Source organism: Odontomachus brunneus, unplaced genomic scaffold (assembly GCF_010583005.1).
Source record: "Odontomachus brunneus isolate Ranch 3 - 2012 unplaced genomic scaffold, Obru_v1 Obru_scaffold_176, whole genome shotgun sequence".
Taxonomy (NCBI): domain Eukaryota; kingdom Metazoa; phylum Arthropoda; class Insecta; order Hymenoptera; family Formicidae; genus Odontomachus; species Odontomachus brunneus.
Window position 1 is genome coordinate 113215 of NW_022639626.1, and position 18966 is coordinate 132180.

The 18966-nt window shown below is 41.7% G+C and overlaps 5 protein-coding genes across 8 annotated transcripts in view; 2 read left to right on the top strand and 3 right to left on the bottom strand.

Moving 5' to 3' along the window:
- LOC116851462 (BUD13 homolog) overlaps positions 1-3741 on the bottom strand; it is a 4194-nt gene extending 453 nt beyond the window's left edge. Inside the window, exons 1-5 of the mRNA XM_032830900.1 lie at positions 3446-3741; positions 1451-2236; positions 895-1162; positions 667-818; positions 65-249 (exon numbers count right to left, since the gene is read on the bottom strand). Coding sequence (XP_032686791.1) covers positions 65-249; positions 667-818; positions 895-1162; positions 1451-2236; positions 3446-3561 — 1507 coding nt within the window. The 5' untranslated portion in view covers positions 3562-3741. The remainder of the gene's footprint in view (positions 1-64; positions 250-666; positions 819-894; positions 1163-1450; positions 2237-3445) is intronic.
- Positions 3742-4200: 459 nt separating this feature from the next.
- On the top strand, positions 4201-8714 carry LOC116851465 (arrestin domain-containing protein 2). Its single transcript, XM_032830901.1, has 6 exons — positions 4201-4909; positions 5130-5254; positions 6287-6504; positions 7240-7386; positions 7494-7715; positions 8173-8714. The coding sequence occupies exons 1-6, from the start codon at positions 4797-4799 to the stop codon at positions 8362-8364; spliced, it is 1017 nt and encodes a 338-aa protein (XP_032686792.1). The 5' UTR covers positions 4201-4796; the 3' UTR covers positions 8365-8714.
- Positions 8381-10414, bottom strand: LOC116851468 (UPF0235 protein C15orf40 homolog). The gene is made up of 4 exons (XM_032830907.1): positions 10152-10414; positions 9166-9259; positions 8881-9008; positions 8381-8800 (listed from the first exon to the last, which is right to left on the bottom strand). The coding sequence occupies exons 1-4, from the start codon at positions 10257-10259 to the stop codon at positions 8711-8713; spliced, it is 420 nt and encodes a 139-aa protein (XP_032686798.1). The 5' UTR covers positions 10260-10414; the 3' UTR covers positions 8381-8710.
- Positions 9961-13617, top strand: LOC116851467 (coiled-coil domain-containing protein 124). 2 transcript variants are annotated; one of them, XM_032830904.1, is made up of 4 exons: positions 9961-10125; positions 11610-11774; positions 11903-12171; positions 12309-12758. In XM_032830904.1, the coding sequence occupies exons 2-4, from the start codon at positions 11616-11618 to the stop codon at positions 12502-12504; spliced, it is 624 nt and encodes a 207-aa protein (XP_032686795.1). In that variant the 5' UTR covers positions 9961-10125; positions 11610-11615; the 3' UTR covers positions 12505-12758. The 2 variants fall into 2 exon arrangements, with proteins under 2 accessions (XP_032686795.1, XP_032686797.1); XM_032830906.1 differs by having other exon boundaries at positions 9968-10125; positions 11486-11774; positions 12309-13617.
- Positions 12629-18966, bottom strand: part of LOC116851461 — a 7546-nt gene continuing 1208 nt past the window's right edge. For 2 of the 3 annotated variants that reach the window (XM_032830898.1, XM_032830897.1), the window contains exons 2-6: positions 16558-17382; positions 15602-15954; positions 14276-15101; positions 13696-14077; positions 13309-13459 (exon numbers count right to left, since the gene is read on the bottom strand). In XM_032830898.1, the coding sequence (XP_032686789.1) occupies positions 13328-13459; positions 13696-14077; positions 14276-15101; positions 15602-15954; positions 16558-17117 (2253 nt within the window). In that variant the 5' untranslated portion in view covers positions 17118-17382 and the 3' untranslated portion in view covers positions 13309-13327. Of the gene's footprint in view, positions 13460-13695; positions 14078-14275; positions 15102-15601; positions 15955-16557; positions 17383-18349; positions 18907-18966 lie in introns of those variants that run through there. The other variant, XM_032830899.1, reaches the window with a different exon arrangement.

The following is an 18966-nucleotide window of genomic DNA, read 5'->3' on the forward strand; positions in this document are numbered from 1 at the left end:
ATTGCTTTAACGGAATGTCCGTTTGTTAATTGTTGAATGAATTTTTCTCTCAATATCTACGTGCCTGGCTTTTCTTTTCCTTCCTTTATGCGTTTCTCCTTTATATACGCTAACATCGGATCACCCTCTCTCTCTTGTTCTCTCAACTGTTTATCCAGGTCTGCATCGTCCGCGTACCTCGCTAGGGGCTTGTTCATCTCATACAAGTCGTCCTTCAATTTTTCCTCGCGATCCTCCACTTGTTTCAAGCTAGAATACGTGCGAGAAAGTATTATATATGTTATTAACCTCTTAGCTACGGCAGGATTTTCCGCGGAGCTGTATCTCTGTAAAGTTCAACGCGGCAAAGTTCAACGCGGACTGCGCGAAAATAATGCAACACTGCGATTCGTATCTAGTAATGCTTTTCACTACGCAAGTACATTAGAATACAGTTTTAGATGAATAAATTATAATTTACTAGAAATAAGAATGAGCCACTATAGTGGCGTATCGTTCAAAAAAATGACATACGCGAAAGCCACTATAATGGCGTACAGTATCTAAGAAGTTAAAGAGATCCAAGCGAATAAAGTCGAAGAACAAATCAACTCGCGGAACGAATAAGAGGCAGCGAAAATTTTATAGGGACTCAAACCAACAAAGATAAAAGAATAAATCGCTCACCCTGTGCCCCATTTCGCGTACTTCTCGTTTATCTCGCGTTGCTGAAGTTCCCGTTGGCGTTCTTCCGCCGCTTCCGCCTCCAAATTGCGTTTCCTGCCGCTTTTGTCGCGCACAACCGGTGCTTGCCCGACTCCGCTCACCGACTTGCTCAGCTGAAACAATTTAAACCTTATTTATCGCATCCCTGAACGAGTAACTACTTTCATAAATGTAACTACAAAGTATTACCTTGCTAAATTGTTCCGCCTCCCGTCGTTTATGGGCCTCGGTCTCTTCTCGCAATGCTCTCGCGTCTTGCAGTCCCGCAGTCTTTCCGTCTAGCGTCTTCGTCATTCGACCTTCGCGATCTTTAGGATATTTCGCATAGTCGCGTTCAGAATCCGCCTCATTGTCGTCCCAACGCGAACCTTTCCTCTTTCTGCCTGTATCTGCATACGAAGAACGAGATCTACGATCTCTGTCTTCGTGTTCCCTCTCGCGTTTGTCTTTACTCGGCCTGCTCGGGAGAAGTACATTGTTCACATGCGTGGCTTTGTAGCGACAGAACAGATGATTTCCCTTGGAATTTTCAATGAAATTATCGTGGCGAGCAATTAATTACTTTTTTAAAATTAATTATTGTGTTTGTAATTGAATTTGTTGAAGTTGGTTGTCAATTAAACATTCCTTCATTGAACTTGCTCGAATCAACCGTCAATTAGATAAATTGAAACATATATCTTCAAATAAATTATTAAATTGAGAAAAATGCAATTGATATTTTTGCAACTTTACACAGACTTACTTCGACATATCTTGTCTACTCGATCTGGACGAATGTTTGCCCGAGTGATCGTGCCCTCGGTCTGTCTTACGCGAACTAGAAGACGGCGAATTGTCGCTTCGGGATCGGTGTTCTTTACGCCTAGATCCGCCTGAATTCGAGTGATTGTTCTTCCTATTCCTTCTGCTTTCACACAAATCCGCATCTAGATTCTGCCTGCGCTCTCTAGGTGGACTAAAATCCGAATCACTATCTCTGTTACCTGAGCCGTGATAGTTTCGTCGGGATGTAGCGTGAGCCGCATTCCGATGTTTCGTGCTTTTTCTAGGTGGACTCAAGTCCGAGTCGTTATCCCTAGGTTGTCTAGGTGAGCTCAAGTCGCTGTCGTTATCTCTAGATCGTCTAGGTGGACTCAAGTCCGAGTCGTAATTTCTAGATCGCCTGGGTGGACTCAAATTCGAGTCGTCATCGTCTTTCGATTGTATGTGTGGACTTAAATCTAAACGCTTATTCTTAGAATGTCTAGGTCGAGGTGGACTCAGATCGACATCGTCGTTCTCGTCCAGCTTAGCGTTCATATGACTTTGTTCCTCCATGTCAACAATACGACTGGTGATAGTCAGGTCTCCTTCTTCATTCTCGGTTATGATCTTCCATCTCTTTTTGTCTGAAAAGTCCACCGGTCCACGTTCGTCGACTATGCCAGCAATTTGAGGAGCATCCTCGTCCTTCAAAAAGATATCAAATTCACCTTCCTCAAGCGGCCTCATATTCTTCAAGTCGAGATCATCGTCTATGACTTTTACTCTGGAAAATATATCAAATCGCTTTTAGGCCAATTTGAAGACTCTTCTTGTTACATAGATTAAAAGATTTTAGTTGTGTGTGTGTGTAACAAAAACAAGATAGGTTTCCTTAATTTTAAAATTAAAATTCAAAAGCCCCTTGCTTGCAAAAATACGACATTTAACTTTAAAAGCATTAAACTTTAGCTTTAAAAGCATTTAACTTTAAAAATTCATTTCTAGACAAAAATAAGATCGTTTAAAATAATAATAGATTGTTTTAAAAGATCATATCTCAAAATCTTGAAATTGATCACTATTTGAAGTTCTCATTGATAATATGCATTTTCTAAACATATATTAATCTAAACGTTTTCATATATTTATATATATTAATATAAACATACATTAATCTAAACGTTTTTATATATTAGAAAGTCGAAAAAAAATCTAACGTCACTATGATTACGATCTTGAAATTATAAACGTTTTGGAGCGCGTAGAGTGACTATGGACACGGTCCATTAAACGCTGTAAACGTTTTGAAGCGCTTAAAGAAATGTCAAATTGGGCTATACGGTGCTTCAAAGCATTTATAGCGTGTAACGGATTGCACCTTATTGCCTAACTTACGCCAAACATTCGATATGCACTAAATAATAACTTTCTATTAAATAATCTTAATATCAACGATATATTATATAACGATGTATAAAAAGTTACTATTTAGTTACTATTTAGTTCGCATATCATTCGGTGTAAATTAGATACGATTGGTCGATATGACGCTCCGAAGCATTTGCCACATCAAGTGAATCCTATCTTACATATCGACTGCGTTCAGCGAACACAACTGTTGTGCAGTAATAGGTCTAGCGGGCGCTACAAATGCTTTGTAGCATTTTTACTTCTTTCTCTTTCTTCATTCGAATCCGAGGAATAGAGAGAGAAACGCTGCGCAGCATTTGTAGCAGTTGTTGGACCGCACCCTATTGTCTGATTGAAGTATTCTTTTAGATCCATGATAGATTTGAAAGAATATTCCAATGAGCACTCTTTCCATCCTTGTGTTTCCTGAATGCAACCACTGTCTTGACATCAAGAATGACTATAGATGCCGCTCATGTGTTGCGTTCCAAATGTTACAGTGTATGACATAACCTATTCTAGCTTGCTAACACAAAATAATTGTTGATGCGAATTACAAAGTCCTCTATGCACCGATACTTACGTTTTCATGCCCACTTTGTGTTTTTTCTTTTTCTTCTTTTTTTTATCATCGCCGTCGCCAAGAGATATGTATTTCTTCAGGTATTCCTTTTGACTAATTGTTTTGTTTTCTGTCATCACGGTATTGCAAAACTAAAAGCAATACGGACGCGCAGTATTATGTGGCGTTAGATTCACGTTTTATATATGGAAATAAATCCAACTAGACTTTTATGTCGATGACAGAATGATGCAGAATAAAGTTCACGACACACTCACGTAACTCTGCGTGTGAGAGAAGTCGATAACTCGCAGCTGCTTCTGTCAGAGGTCGCTAAACGTCGAAAACGTAGATTCGCCTCTATATTCCCCATCATCATTGATGCTCCCTCCTCTTGAGTCACGCTTTTATATTTCGAAACTTTTATTATTGTAACATCACAAGCGCGCGTAACCGTAGATAAAATATAGATACATGAAATTAGAATTTTTAAACATAAAATATTTATTAGATCCTGTACGAAAGTAAAACTCGAAAAATTGAACAATTATTTCTTTGTCATCGGGGGGCAAGCGCGCCTTCGGCTTGAATGTTCAAACGTAAAACTCCGTTCCCTTATTTTTATCAATAAATTCCACCTTGGCCGCTAACGCAGCAACGAGAACAATGCAACGCATAAGCGATTCAAACGCGGAATGCCAAAAACAGCAACGTCGACTAGATCGCTGCCATTGGCCGAGTGTTGAGTAGGTAGGTGAGACCAGGTGAGACCAGGTGAGACCAGACACGATTGGAGGTGGAAGAGACGCGACTGGATGGGTAGGGAGCGAAAGTGAACGCGTCTCCAAGAATGGGCAAGAGAGAACGCACTCCTGCGAAGCGAAGGTGACGGAAAACGCGACGGTGGGCGACGGTAGGGCGACCGTGGTGTGTCGTGGATGTCGATCGGCATCCTCTTTTCGGCCCTACGTCTTTTGGCAATCGTGAGAAGCGCGAGAGACGCATCCTCATCGGCATTCTCGATCGCGCGAAAATGCGTTGAGGCCGCCGCTGTGTCGTGGGCATCATCGTTGGTACCGCGATTCGCCGAGGAACGCAAAAGACGAGACCGTGCGGGATCTCGAAAGCGGCGGGAGAAAGAGAGGGAGAGACGCGTGCCGTATTACGGACGTTACTAATGCAACGCGAGTCAGTGATTCTCGGCGTCACGAGATAGCGGATGGAAGCAGAAGGTTGTTACCGCGGCTCGATGTGTATTCAGTGAGCGTGAAGCTGCGCACGGTGACGTAAACGCGCGCGCGCGTACAGGCCGTTCGTCGTTACCCGCGTCACAGCGCAACAATTCGTCCTCGTCCTCGTCAACGGCGGCAGGATGACGAGAAAGCTCAGCAAGTTCCTGATACTCTTCGACAATACGAATCTGTTGTACTTTCCTGGCCACTTCTTATCCGGTCGAGTCCTCATAGAGCTGGACGATGAGGCTTAGTAAGTAACGGATGTTTCCCAACGAGTCGACGAAATGCGAGAGTTTTGCGGTTGAAACAGAGAAAAGGAAAAGAGTACGGAGAGTAAGAATTGTTATTTTATGAGATAATGCAAACAGACGGGATCTCTCGCTAAGATACGTAGCGCGACGTTTTAGATCGCGATACGGCTACGCCGAGCGCGTGGCGCAAATTAATAATATAGAATAACGTTACCGTAGCGTCTCGGGACTGCATTTCCACGTTGTGGGCGAAGGAGTGGTTCGGATACGCAGCCAGCGCGCCGAGAGGGTTTACGACAAAGAAAATTACATCGATTTTCGTATGCGGCTGCTGGGCGAACCAGGTGAAGCACAAATAATTACGGAAACGAAGCTTACGTCAGGGATAAATTAGAAGTTGTGTCGTGTAGCTTCTCTCAGAATCACGCATTATTTAACACTCAAGGCTGCATATCTATTTCTAATTGAGCGACACGCAAAGAAAATTCAATATTATACACTATACGTGTCCGGAGAAAGAGAGATCATAATTTTTGTTTATATATCATCATGCATGATCATACATGTCCACAATGGAAGATATTGTTATATAAATACGATTGAAGTAAATGCCTATGATTTTAGTAGCACGTGATGTCAACGTTCAATCGAATAAAATTATTTCTTCCTTTTTTTATTTAACATCATTTTTCTTCATGTGGATGATTATACATGATTATACATGTAATTATATATGAACAAGACTCATGTATATTTTATACATACTCGGGAAAAAAAGTTCAGATAAAAACCAGATATGGATTTTGTTAAGATCTGATCAGATCTTTCAGATATAATCAAATATAATGTTATATATGATGCAAATCTAATTATTACGTTTTCTATATATGTTTAGATATAATCAGATACAAGGATAACTGAATCATGAATTAGATCTAAATCATATATAACGTTATATTTGATTATATCTGAAAGATCTGATCAGATATTGACAAAATCCATATTTGGCTTTTATCTGAACTTTTTTCCCGGATAATCATATAGAATTTTACATAATTATATATAATAATTTTTTTCTCATACATACATATATATATATATATATATATATATATATATATAAAAGAACTTGAAAAACATCAGGTTGATTGAAGAGTTTGTTCGTTTCTTTTCTGCCACAGTTCTTACATTAATGTGGCGGAAAAGCAGGACAAATCCTACTCTCTTTAACCCTCTGCTAACAACGTGAAGTTGCGGAACATATCCAGCAATGTGTGTTTGAGGTCGGATCTGGCCCCAACGTTGTCAGCAGAGGGTTAATAATCTAACGTCGATCTAACGCGACAATTCAATACCTCGACGCGAATTCGCAACAGGCGAAGGACCGTCGCTGCTCTCCCCGGGAATACACAGCTTTCCCTTCAAATTGGGGTTACCATTGGGTCTACCCTCCACCTTCCTCGGGAAGCACGGATGGGTGCAGTATTACTGCAAGGCGGCACTCCGGGAGCCGGGCGGGTTAACGCACAAAAATCAGCAGGTCTTCATCGTCATGAACCCGATCGACTTGAATCTGGAACCTCCGATATTGGCGGTGAGCTCGTTAGCGTAATTATTAAATCGCTGCCTACAAATGTCACTCATCGGGATTGTCACGTTAACTCGTCGCGATGGTCATCGTCGAAACGTCCTTACACGTCTCGCGATTGCGTCCGGTTCTTTTCTGCCAATCGCGATTTTCGTCCCTGACCGATCAAGAGCGATTGTTGCGAAAGAAACGGTCGCGCAAAACTCGCGGAGTAAATCGGGACTTGAAGAAAGTGTTTCACTCACGCGATTAAAAGAGCAACGCACCTGACTCGCATTACCATAACCGAGTCCCAAATAGTGGTCGTCGACCCGTATGGAAAGCGTTGCAAATATCTCGACGCTTGAGGCTAGGAATTCAAAATAAACGATTTCTGCGCGATTTGATGGAGAGAGATTCGGACTAGAAGGCAGAGAGAGAAAGATACAAAGCATTCATATACCATTCACACTGTACCAACGTAACAATTACTGACACTAATCATTGGATGGTGATGAAAGCGCTATCCAACGCATTCGCATTCTCAGAAAATTGCATAAAAGAATTTTCACGTAGGCGCGAATCATACAGCGACGGTCGCTGTTGTCTCACGCTTATCCAAGTTCATAAATACGTTTGTGCGAATGTCAGCGAACATGATCGATGATTTGATGGCATTTCGTTCCCCGGTTATCTCCCAACTTGCGTTTAGCCTAAATAGTTCGAAAGGATCCGCACTGAATTAAAATACTTTCGTAACAGCAACCTGCGAGACAAGAGATCGAACAACGCGTGGGTGTCTCTTGCGTATCAGGTGGCCCCGTATTCTGCAGAGTCAGTTTGGATCGAGGTGGATATGTACCCGGGGAGACAATCGGCATTTCTGCGACCGTCAGCAATCGCAGCAAGGTAGGCTATAATTAAGCATGTCCAGCGGGCGCGTCATTCCCCAGCAGGATCCTTAGCAGCCTTGAGAAGTTACAAAATAAGACTCTCGAGAGCACTCGAATCGACAGGTGACAATGAAGTCTACTAAAGCGTCCCTCACCGAGACGATACAGTACTTGTGCCGAGGGAAAGTACTCGCTAGCGAGACCCGCGAACTGGCTAGTGTGTCCAGGGGGAAAATTCGACCAGGCGAGGGCGAGGAATGGCTGAACGAGCAAATGTACGTTCCTCCTCTGCCGCCGACTAATCTACGTGGATGCCACTTGATCAACGTTCTTTACCACGTTTACGTGAGTGTTGGAAGGAAATGTATAATTTCTCGCTTCCGAGATAGTTCGCTGCAAATAATCAGTTTGCATTTTTTTATCGAATAAAGTCACAACACTTCAAGTTGCCGAAATTTAAAGCCACTGCTGACACGTGTGCGCAGTAATCGCGGCTATAAATATAAAAAAATCACTACTCAAAATGTTCTCTTAACTTCAAATAAATTCTTTCTTCCAAACATCACAAACATCACACTCCGTGTTGTCGCTTCTGTTGCAATCGATGACAGCGCGTAAACATCAGTACAAACTTTCAATTTTAACAACTTGTAACGTTGCAACTTTATTCGATAGCAAAAAATGTGCAAACCGATTTGCAACCGATTGTGCTATATTTTATGGTGGTCTCTTCGTGAAACACGAAGTGTCATGAGTGAAAATTCTCGAGTTCACTTAGCGAGATAATCACAATTTTTCGTAGTTCGTCATAAGTCCGAAGAGTTTGGACAAAGAGATCAAGTTGCAAATACCGATCGTGCTGGCCACGTATCCCCTGCGACCGGAAGGTGCACCGGCGGGTACAGCGCCGTCTAAACGAGGCGCCCATTATCCATCGACGCTACCGATCTTCCGACCTTGGCTCGACGATAAAGCTTTCGAGATACAGGAGTGAAAATTCTAACACGACATCAAAACCGGTGCAATTATATTTTTAGGTGCTAAGAACACTCGATGTACAATAAATTTCTACGACGAATCGCGCGACGGCGTCGATTCATCCCGTCAATTATCTTAATGGATAAATATGTATAAATTGTATAATAATATTATATGTAAAATAACCAAGACGTCCATAGCAGAAATGCACATATAATAATAAATGACGCGACGGTAAGGAGAAGTTAAAACGTGTCGATACGAAAGTATCGCACGTGTATAAATTGGGAAAAACTGCAAGGGAAAAACTGATAGAGAATGAAAGAGAAACTCATGTTTTATATTATAAAAAAAGAAAACACTCAATTCTGCATTTCAACCCTCAGCTTCTCTAAAACTTGATCCACCGTAATTCCTGTTACTGTAACAACCTTTTGCCGACTTCGAGATCCCTGAAAGAGAGGAAAGGTGAACAAGTAGCCTCGAGATGAACGAATTAATCGTTGAGAATTAATCGAATTAACAAACTAACTCGGTCTAAAGACACGTCAGATTTTCTCAGTCCAAAAATCGAAGCTAAGTACTTGACCAGTTCGGCATTTGCCTCTCCTTCCGTTGGTGGTGCAGATATTGCAACGCCTACAGCTTCGTTGGAAATATCTACGGATATTTATTCGTGTTTTTTTAATTTTGTAATTTTGTCCGCTCGAAGGAACGATTTTCTTTATCTTCTACTTGCCAAATGAAAAGCTAATGATAATTTGTTCTCCTTTAATAATAAAAAATATAACGTTTGTTGAAAGATATCTCTCATTACCGGTTATATTGTTACATTTCGCGCCGGGTTTAGCTTGAATTTTAATCGCTATGTTTCCTTCTTTATTATAGGCTACAGGTCCCGTAGATTGATTCTGTGAACAATATATAAACAAATATTACAGCTATTACAGCTTTGATATCTTGATATTAAAACTTTAACCTGCAATTATACTTTGTAGTGGCACAACAAAATTAACAATTCAACTATTTTAGTAGTAAATAAAACTATCATTTGAAAATAAAGTTATCTGACTTGCAACTTGAAAATAGAAAGATTGGTTGCCCCGTCGTTGAGTCATGCTTGATTTTTAGTGAAAGACGGTGGCGGCACGTAGCGGATTTGGCCGTTTCCAACAAGGAACACTGTATTACACAAAGCTATTTTATTGGCTACACATTATCTAAGATATCTTCTGAGATGACAAATAACCAATAAAATAGTTTCGTGTTCTTTGCTGAGAAACGACCTTAATATAGTTCACATATAATTGGAAACAGAAAGATGTCAGGACCTTTCTTCGAGTTTACGAGAATACATCTGATATCCAATGAGAAAAACAATCTCCTAAGAATCATTAAACACAAATTCTCCTATTGAATACTGAATGAATCGCGGAACTCGTCGAAAACAGTATCCATTTGTTTTCGACTGCGTGCGCAGTGTATTCATGAAAAAAAAATTTAACAATGAAATCCAGCAAATAGAAAATTCAAGAAGGGAAAAATAATCGACACAAAGTCCGCACAATCAAATTTATAAAAATCGAGAAGAACAATCGACTCTCTAACCGAATGGGAATCGAACTTCGATTCATCGCTCGAGCACTAACCACCCCGAATAGCTATATAGTCTGTTGTGTCGATACAGAGTGCCAGGAGATATGGTCAAGCATATACGATAGAAAATGTCACATAATCTTGGCGACAGGTGATTGAACGTTCTGTAGAAAAGAAATCGGTAAGTTCGATATGGAAATCACTTACATCGGTGGTCGTTGCCTTCCGTGCCATCTCACTTTTCGCGGATCGTTGTTTTGACATTTTACGCGTGGATATTAAATGCTTGCAGCTACTCGTAAACCTCGTAAGCATACGTTCGCCGATACACCACGTGGTCGTCTTGTTTATCGTCTATTAGACGAAATAAACCGTGCACGCAGTTTTATATATTTTTTTTTACTTTAAGACGTGAATTATTCCTCGATCCCTTAACCTAACTGCTTTCGTTAACTAATTATATCGCGCATGCGTGACTACGGCTACACACAGCGATGCACGCTCACCCGCTATTTTTGAACGTACACAAGCAAGTTGTACGCATATAATAAGATGAATGTCCCAACCAGTGACCAAGTAATCTTATCATGAAAATAAAGAAATTATATTAATAAATTTATTAATAAAAAGTAATAAATTATTGCGCACACATTATTCGAATATTACTCGTAAATCTCGTGAGCATACGCTTGCCGATACACGTGGTCGTTTATCGATACATTTGTTTATTGTTTATCAGACGAAACAAACTGTGCACGCAATTTTATGTACAAATCAAGTCATGTCAAAGTCATGAAAATATTATCAACCTATTATTGACTTAAACGTGGCAATTTATAGATTGATGGCTTATATTTGTACTATTTAATAAATTCTAAAGGGTCAACTTGTGATATTAATGCTATTTCTTAATTCAATAATAAATACGATTTGTAAAGAATGTGTTCTTACGTGAATGTTTATATCATTTTATTTCATATTTATTCATATTGTCATTAGTGGAAACCTAATGAATAATCTAGTGCCGATTAATGACATGTGTAAATTAAATATAAAAATTATATATCTTCCCAGATAGCACAAAAAATTCTAAAAGAATTCAGTCATATGTCACCAATTCTGAATTCATTTTTAGATACAAAAAGAATTTTTTTCACTGAACTGAACTCTGAAGAATTCTTTTTACATCTGAAAATGAACTCAGAATTGGTAACATACGACTGAATTCTCTTTGAATTCTTTTTGAATTCTCTGTGCTATCTGGGTTGTTATTTTCTCTGCTTCTAAAATATTCTTTGATCTTCTCTTTGACACAACTATTGCTTGAAAAATGTTAAAAAATAACTGTACAGATCTAGCAAATGGATATATATGATATAAACTGTCAGCTTCTACAATGTCGGCGAGTAATTATTTAAACTATCCTCGTCAACAGTATGTTTGTAAAATTATGATGTTACAGGATTTATACTGTAATCCTTAATTTTATTTGAAACTTATTATAATTGACAGTATATATAATATTAAGAATACGTGTTTAGGACAAATATAGGCCTGCATTAATTGATTTGTTATGGAAAACGGATGCAACTGTCACTAATTAGAATATCCATTTTATACTGGATCGAATAACTTTCACAATATACGTAACATACTGCTCTCAAGGTCAACATGCCGAAAAAGTTCGTGGGTGAGAATAGCAAGGCGGTCGCCGCCCGTGCTAGAAAAGCAGCGGCTAAAGAAGCCGAAACTATAAAAAAGGCATTGGAAGCCGAGGACAAGGCTTGGCAAGATGACGACAAGCAGCTATTGAAAAAAAAACAAAAACAAGTACGTAGGGAATTGTCATAGATGGACATTGGTTCGATATAAAATAGACATTCTAGCAAACATGATGTATCAATGATGTCTCTGATATAACACAGTATATATATACATATTTTTTTGTACATGCGTAGGAAGAGCTCGAGAAAAAACGTCAACAGCAGTTAGAGAAAAAGGCAGAAACGAAAGCTCTGCTTGAAAAAGAAATGGCAAATATAAAGGCGGGCGGTAAACAGTCAACGTCCAAAGTTACAAGGGCTGAGATTGTCTCTGTTACTGAGAAACGAAATCAGGTGGCTATGAAGAAGAAAGAGGACGAGAAAACGATTGAGGAGAACTTGAACAGAATAACTCTGGAGGGTGAAACAGCTCATGGTATAGATGAAGCTTTGTCCATTCTAAGGTAATTTCTGAAATATGTCGAAACTCCTCCCCCATATACAGCCCGAACAATATCAAGCTCGATGCGATATGTACGTGTGTTGGTGACGTTAAATTTGACTTCTTTCGTTTAACCCCGTTTCTCTTGATTTTTTTCAGTACAAAGGATACCGATATCGACCGGCATCCGGAGAAACGGATGAAAGCCGCGTACGCGAACTTCGAGGAGAGAATGATGCCTGTGATTAAAGAACAAAATCCTACTCTGAGGTTGAGTCAGCTGAAGCAGATCCTTAGGAAAGAATGGATGAAATCGGCGGAAAATCCACTTAACCAGAAGCTACTAAATCACTGATGTCAATTTCACAAAAGTATCGAAATACGTGAGGATACTTTTATGGTATACTTTGTCAGGATACCAACGGGTTAATTTGCTTGGTTCAGTCAAATAATAACTGTCGATGTAACGACACGATGTGTGAACTATATACAATTTTATTGATAAAACGAATAACTTAGATACTAAAAATATACGATATGAAATAGATGTGTACGATATACATATACATATATATATATATATATATATAAACGATCTTTGGTCACAAATCTATGTGCTGTTCCATAGCCTCTGTTCGATTTGCTGGATCACTTTGAATAACTCTTCCGTCCGGCGCGAGAAACGAGATACTTCTCGCGAGAAGGCACTATTTAATTTAAATGGGAAGACATAGTCTATCAGGCACAGTTCGATAACAGTTGAGGTACATCGAAGATTTAGAATTATGCGCACTTGGCGGTAATTAACGATCTTTCCAAACAACAAGAAAATTCAGAAGCACGTGTAAAAGTTATTTTCTGTGATCTCGAGACAAATAAGATACTTTGTATTTATTTAATCTGTACATCTTGGCACATTTACGAGGCCGCGCGCATCGTGCGCGCTATGCACAAATTCTCTTTATTAATTTACCTTACCGTTCTGTCAAACCGAGTCTCTTTGTAAGATCGTAAAATGAATAGCTTATCTCCTTCGAACTTGAATATACGAGTTTCATAATATATCTAATTAATTAATAACCGGCTCGCGTATATCGGTTCAATACAATCTCGATGTAATGCAACGTGTTAGGCGATTACTCCTACGTTCGAATTACCTAGATTAAAATTACGCGATATCAGTGTTGCCACTTTTTGTTTTTCCACAAGTCTATGAAACAATGTATCATGTGATTTAGTTGCTGGGGACACTCAGTCATAGGGCTATGACCAGCCATTGGAATAGCTTCGAGGAAAGCCTTCATCATCGTCTGAAAAATATAAAACAAATGATAATTATTGAATGTTATTTTTGAAAGATTTTTAAAAGATTAGCAAATAATCTCTCTCTTTCTCTGTCTCTTTTTCTTTCTTTCTTTCTTCATATATAGAAAACCTATGGAACTCGATAAAAACTTTATTTACACCATTTTTTTTGTCTCTCTCTCTCACACACACATACACACACACACACGTGAAATGTACATCGATTGTAATACAAACTCACCCTTTCCATTTGACATTCCTGCACCAGGGATACTTTATTGTCTCTTAGTCCATGAACTAGAAGCGTCGGTGTGCATATCCTCCTGTGAAAAACGTAGTCACCCTCCGGCCATATCATACCGTCCAATACATATTTCATGTGCGAAGGCCACTGTTCCGTTGACTCTTGACCGCAATAAGGATGTTGTCGTCCTCGCGCGGAATACAAAATGTCTCGATGAAGGCCGCACATAAGTAGAGGTGCGAGGATTGCCCTGAGACAGCAATGTCCGGTGCTTTCTGTGCTCGGTGGGGCCAATGGGGTCGGGCCACCGCCCGAAATTAACACGAGCTGATGGATATTGCTGTCATACTTGTAAGCTAATGCCGTAGCGAAGCTACACCTGCAACGGAAATTTCAACGATATGATTTATGGGTTATACTATGAGTATCGATTTCGTGAAGTTTCGGAGAAAGCGAGTAGTTTTTCCTTTAAACAAAAACAACTCTTCGAAATAAGTTAAAGAATAGAGGAAAAGGTGCGCGTTTTTCCAAAACACCGATCCTTGGGACGCGAGATCGATAGAGATCGTTCGCTCACCCGTAATTGTGCGCTACCAAGACGCATTTCTCGCCGGGCTTGAAAGCGTAATGATGTAGAACAGCGTCCAGGTCCTTGAGCAACTTGCCGAAATGGTAATCGCGCGATCGACCGGGTGCTGAGCTCATACCATGCCCCAGCATGTCGGGAGCGATGCAAGGATAACCGAGTGATGAGAAATACTGCAGCTGATGCTCGAAGATCTCGGCCGACGAACCGAAACCGTGCAGAAAGACAATTGTCGGTTTTCTGTTCCTACGAAACGTCACTGAATCTTGGAGATCCCGTCGCGTGCTACCTTGCGAAGAGATACCCCCCAACTCCGACCACTCTTTCCTGTAGTCCTTGAGTTCGATTGGAGAATCCGCCACTTTGATCGGCGAGGTTTCCTTCAACTTCGCGCCGAGCCTCGATAAAGCTCCACCGTTCAGAGACGGCTCCTGGTCGTTATTCTGAAACTCCAGACGGAGTTTCCCGAAGTCAGACTGCGCGTTCACCGTATCCTCCAGTCGTTCTATTGTCCTGGTACCAGACTCAGTGGTCTCGAGTTTCGTCCAAGTTCTCGTGGTCTCTTGGGAATCGATCCGATGTTTCTCCACACCCGCTTTCGGCAAATTTCTCTCGGTAATATCCTCCTCCGGATCACTCGTCACGGGGCCTCTGCCTAGTTTCTCATCGATGATTCGTAAAAGCGACTGTTCGAAACTGGCCTCTTGATCCGGTTGGAACTCAATGGTCTCCACGCTGTTGATGCCGGAGTCCACGCAGTCCAATTGCTCCGACGTGATGCTCTCCGTGTTCGCCGGTATTCCAAGGTACAGGTTGGCTGTTTTCAGGCAGTAAATAGTGAAAATTTTGAGCGGAAATAATGAAAGCCTCTCGATATCTTACGATAAAAGTATGAAAAAGGAAAAGGTATCATAGTAAAAATTACTTTCAGATTATATTTCTCTTTATAACATTTTTCGTAAAATTGGAGTGTACTCCAATTTTACGTTAATTATGGTATAAATTAATACAGAAATAGTAAATTTATCGAATTTACGATCTATCTCTCTTGGTATATAAAAAATATTCAAATAATTACACAACAATATCTTACAATAAAGAGTCAAATCTACATAACAAATTAGTGATTTCGGTCATAATTCTGTATAGTTCCAAGATTTTAAAAATTTTGTTGTAATTTTTACCACAATATTTTCCTCGTGTGCTTGTAAATATTTCACGACGGAGTATCTTACGATAGAAAAGAGTTGAATGAGAATATAATATCTGCGATATTGTGATAGCAACGGTCTTATTTCGCATAGATTAATCGCTTACCGTGTTTCTCTGTGGCGCGATCGAAGTCTAAGGAAGCTAGTCGGTCCGTCGAACCGACGAAAGCGGGATTCACATAGCCCTCGTTTATCGGAACTTTGGCGAATTGCTTCTTGCCTCGACTCTTGACAGCCCATCGCTCATGCTTCTTACCGGCTACAAAGGAATCGATCAAGGACCCACGTTCGTCCCTCTTGATCGATACTTCCTCTTTGGATTCGTCGGGTCGAGACTTATTCGCAAAATCGTCCGTTTGTTGCCAAGACACTTCGGGGTGTCGTACACCTTTCTTTTCCACTTCAGTCACGTGCTTAACGGTGTCGTCAAGTATCTCTTCCAGAAGCGTATTAATATATCTGATACAATTCAAATTCACGTTATCGTAAATTCTTAGCATAGCGATGTTTCGCTTGTTATAATGCAATGTAGACACACATATTAATTAAAATCGAATTACTACATGGAGAAAATATCATAGTTCTTTTGTAATATTATAAATTCTTTTTGATTTTACTGTTTTTATAGTGCAGGAACTATAAGCAAGAGGTTTGTTCTTTTCCTCTGTACAATAAGTTAGAATGATTTTATTGTTGAATATTTGGGACGAAACGTCGAGTGCATTGCAGAACGCAGAGCGTCCAACCTTGTATTATATATATATAGTTAGTCGCAAAACGGTTTAGAAACAGGGAAGTTGGGAGCTTATAAAACTGACAAAACTGAGAGCGATTATCGACGGGCATGTTCAGTAATTATATATCATTAATTATTATTATTATCAATTATTATTGATATTATTATTTATTATTGTTTAATATTTTCAATTATATTATCAATTATATTATTACTGCGTAAGTGCATTGGCAATAATTCTCAATGTTGGTGCAACTTTATTGTGTTTAAATTCTTTTGCAATCCACACATGTGTAGTCGTTATTTCCCGCGCGGATCGAACGTACCGTTCCAGATCCTTGATGATCTGATGCTTCGCGTTCTGCTCGAACGAGCGATGATCCGTCGTCAGTATCGATGACGCGATCGCCTGGTGGTCCGCGTGATCGGCCAGCTGCGAATTGTTCCGCAGCTTCTGCAGATTCACCGAGACCCTCTGCTCCAACTCTTCGATGTCGCGCGCGTTCTTCTCCGCTTCACAGAGGCTCGTTCGTATGCGATTCAATTCGGCGGATATGATGCGCTCCTCGTTGGTACTCAACGCGCCGGCAGACTGGCGGAAGGAGCACCTGCAGTTCCCGGACGGGTGCGGTCTCCTGGACCAGCGCGCGAAGAAATTGTCGTTGATCGACTCGGGCCGGTCGATCGTGCTCTCGTAGTACCAGCCGCTCTTCAAGGTCGGCCGGAGCACGCGCAAGGTGCGTCGCGGCGCCACGATGAAGAAGTCGCAGTCGGGCAGCTCCACTCTGCCGGGGCTGACTCGATTACGATTCCTCCAGCACTCAAACACCTTGCCGTACCAAGGAGACGCCTCCGTCGAAGGGCTCTCCTCCACCTGCGTCGCCATTGTCCCTTCGTGATCCTCCGGCCGGCTCGGATCATAAAAGCGTCACGCGAACTCCAGACGCGGGGCACACGTCACACTGCTGGTATGCATTTTCCTCCGGTATCTCTTGGAAGATGAGTAACATCCACGCGTGTCGATGTATTATTACGTAGCTCGCTCGTATTTTTCTCGACGGCCGCGCTGGAAGTTGTCACATGTTCCTGTGAACGTGTTCTCCCGAACGTCGCTCGCGCCACACTGTCTCCTGAACGAGCCGAATACAATCCTGAAAATTGTCGATATATAAGTGGCCGGCATTCCGTTCTCCTCGTGGATTACGCGGATTGGCAGTTCGTTAGCCTTAGTTAATTAGGCATTGCCGTGCCGAGACGTCACCGCGGAACTGTCCCGAACGCCACTCGACACTCGCTCGCGGTCTCCTTCGCCGACTGGACGGTGTTACAGATAGAGCTGTAGGTCGACGAGTTTTTATTGCGCAAAGAGCTACTTTCTCACCACGCAACGCTTTTCCTACGTTCCACATGCACGAGCAACGAGATTTCCCCGCGAAGAGAAGGAGAAAAAAAACGAAAGCGCCGCTTCCTCGCTCGAATAGTGCTCGACGATGTAAGGCGCGCTATTTCCTCATTGCGATGCACAATCAAGTTCGACGCGCAGCTCATTTTTAAATAACAAGTGCATTCGTTCGCGTGTCGATAGCCCGGGACACTCGAAGCGAATCTCGAGCTGAATGCGAACGCGAGGATCCGAAACTCAGTCACGGAACAGGTTGAATCGATTGCTCGGCTGGGCATTCTTTTGCAACGACGTAAGTGCGGCTTATCTACCAGAACGATCTGTGTCTAACCGCGGCGGAAGAGCGAGTAAAGCCTCTTTAATTGGGCAATTTCGCTTTTTCACCGGCCGAAAGTACATTCCGTCATGGGCATGTTCCGTGATTTCTTTTCTTTTCTTTGCGTTCTCGCAATGTGAACGTGAAGGAGAAGGAGGAAAGGAAGGATCAAATTTAACGAGAGTGTCATCGTCGCGCTAATTCAACTAGATCGAACGAATTGCGAGAGGGAAATCGAACGAGAACATTCGCACGGACCTCTTCATCTCGCGCATCCTCAAGATAGAGTCGGTTGCGATCACTGCGCATACTCGAATTTTAAAGAGTAGCAAATGGTAAAAAGTTAATTTCAAACCCGATCGGGTAGGATGAGAGGCAGAGGAGCGCCTCGCGAACTCACCTGATCGTTCAAACGCACGACGTACACAGGACGTGCATAACGCGACACCGCGCACTGTACACTGATCGAGCAAGCAGTATCTTACGATGCGCACCGATGGTATAATCGAGGTATCGTCGAGGTATCGTCGACAGCACTGACAGCACGAGGCTCGAGACGTTGGCCTCGCTCGCCGACGGAAATCCTCGCGAAGTTCGGCGAATACGTCGCGACCACGTAACACATCCGGGACACGATCGGTCGCGTGTGTCGCGGCCACTATGTTTTCGCCGAGGAGAGCGTCAACGGAAAAGTGCGCGCTGCTGCCGATGATGACGACGACGACGACGATGACGATCTGTCAGGACGCGGGTGTCCATCGGAAGTCGCAGTCGCGCGGACTCGCGTCGAGTGACGATACCGCGTCGGAGCATCGCGCATCTTTTCTTTCTTTCTTTCTTTCCTTTTTGGCGTGGGCGTTTAGCCGGTAAATTAAGACAGGAAAATTGAGGACGATTGATACTTGAGACACGAAGCACGTCGGCTCAGAGCGGCCATTGCACGTCCCGAGCACACGGATGGCAGCATGAGAGAGAGAGAGAGAGAGAGAGAGAGAGAGAGAGAGAGAGAGAGAGAGA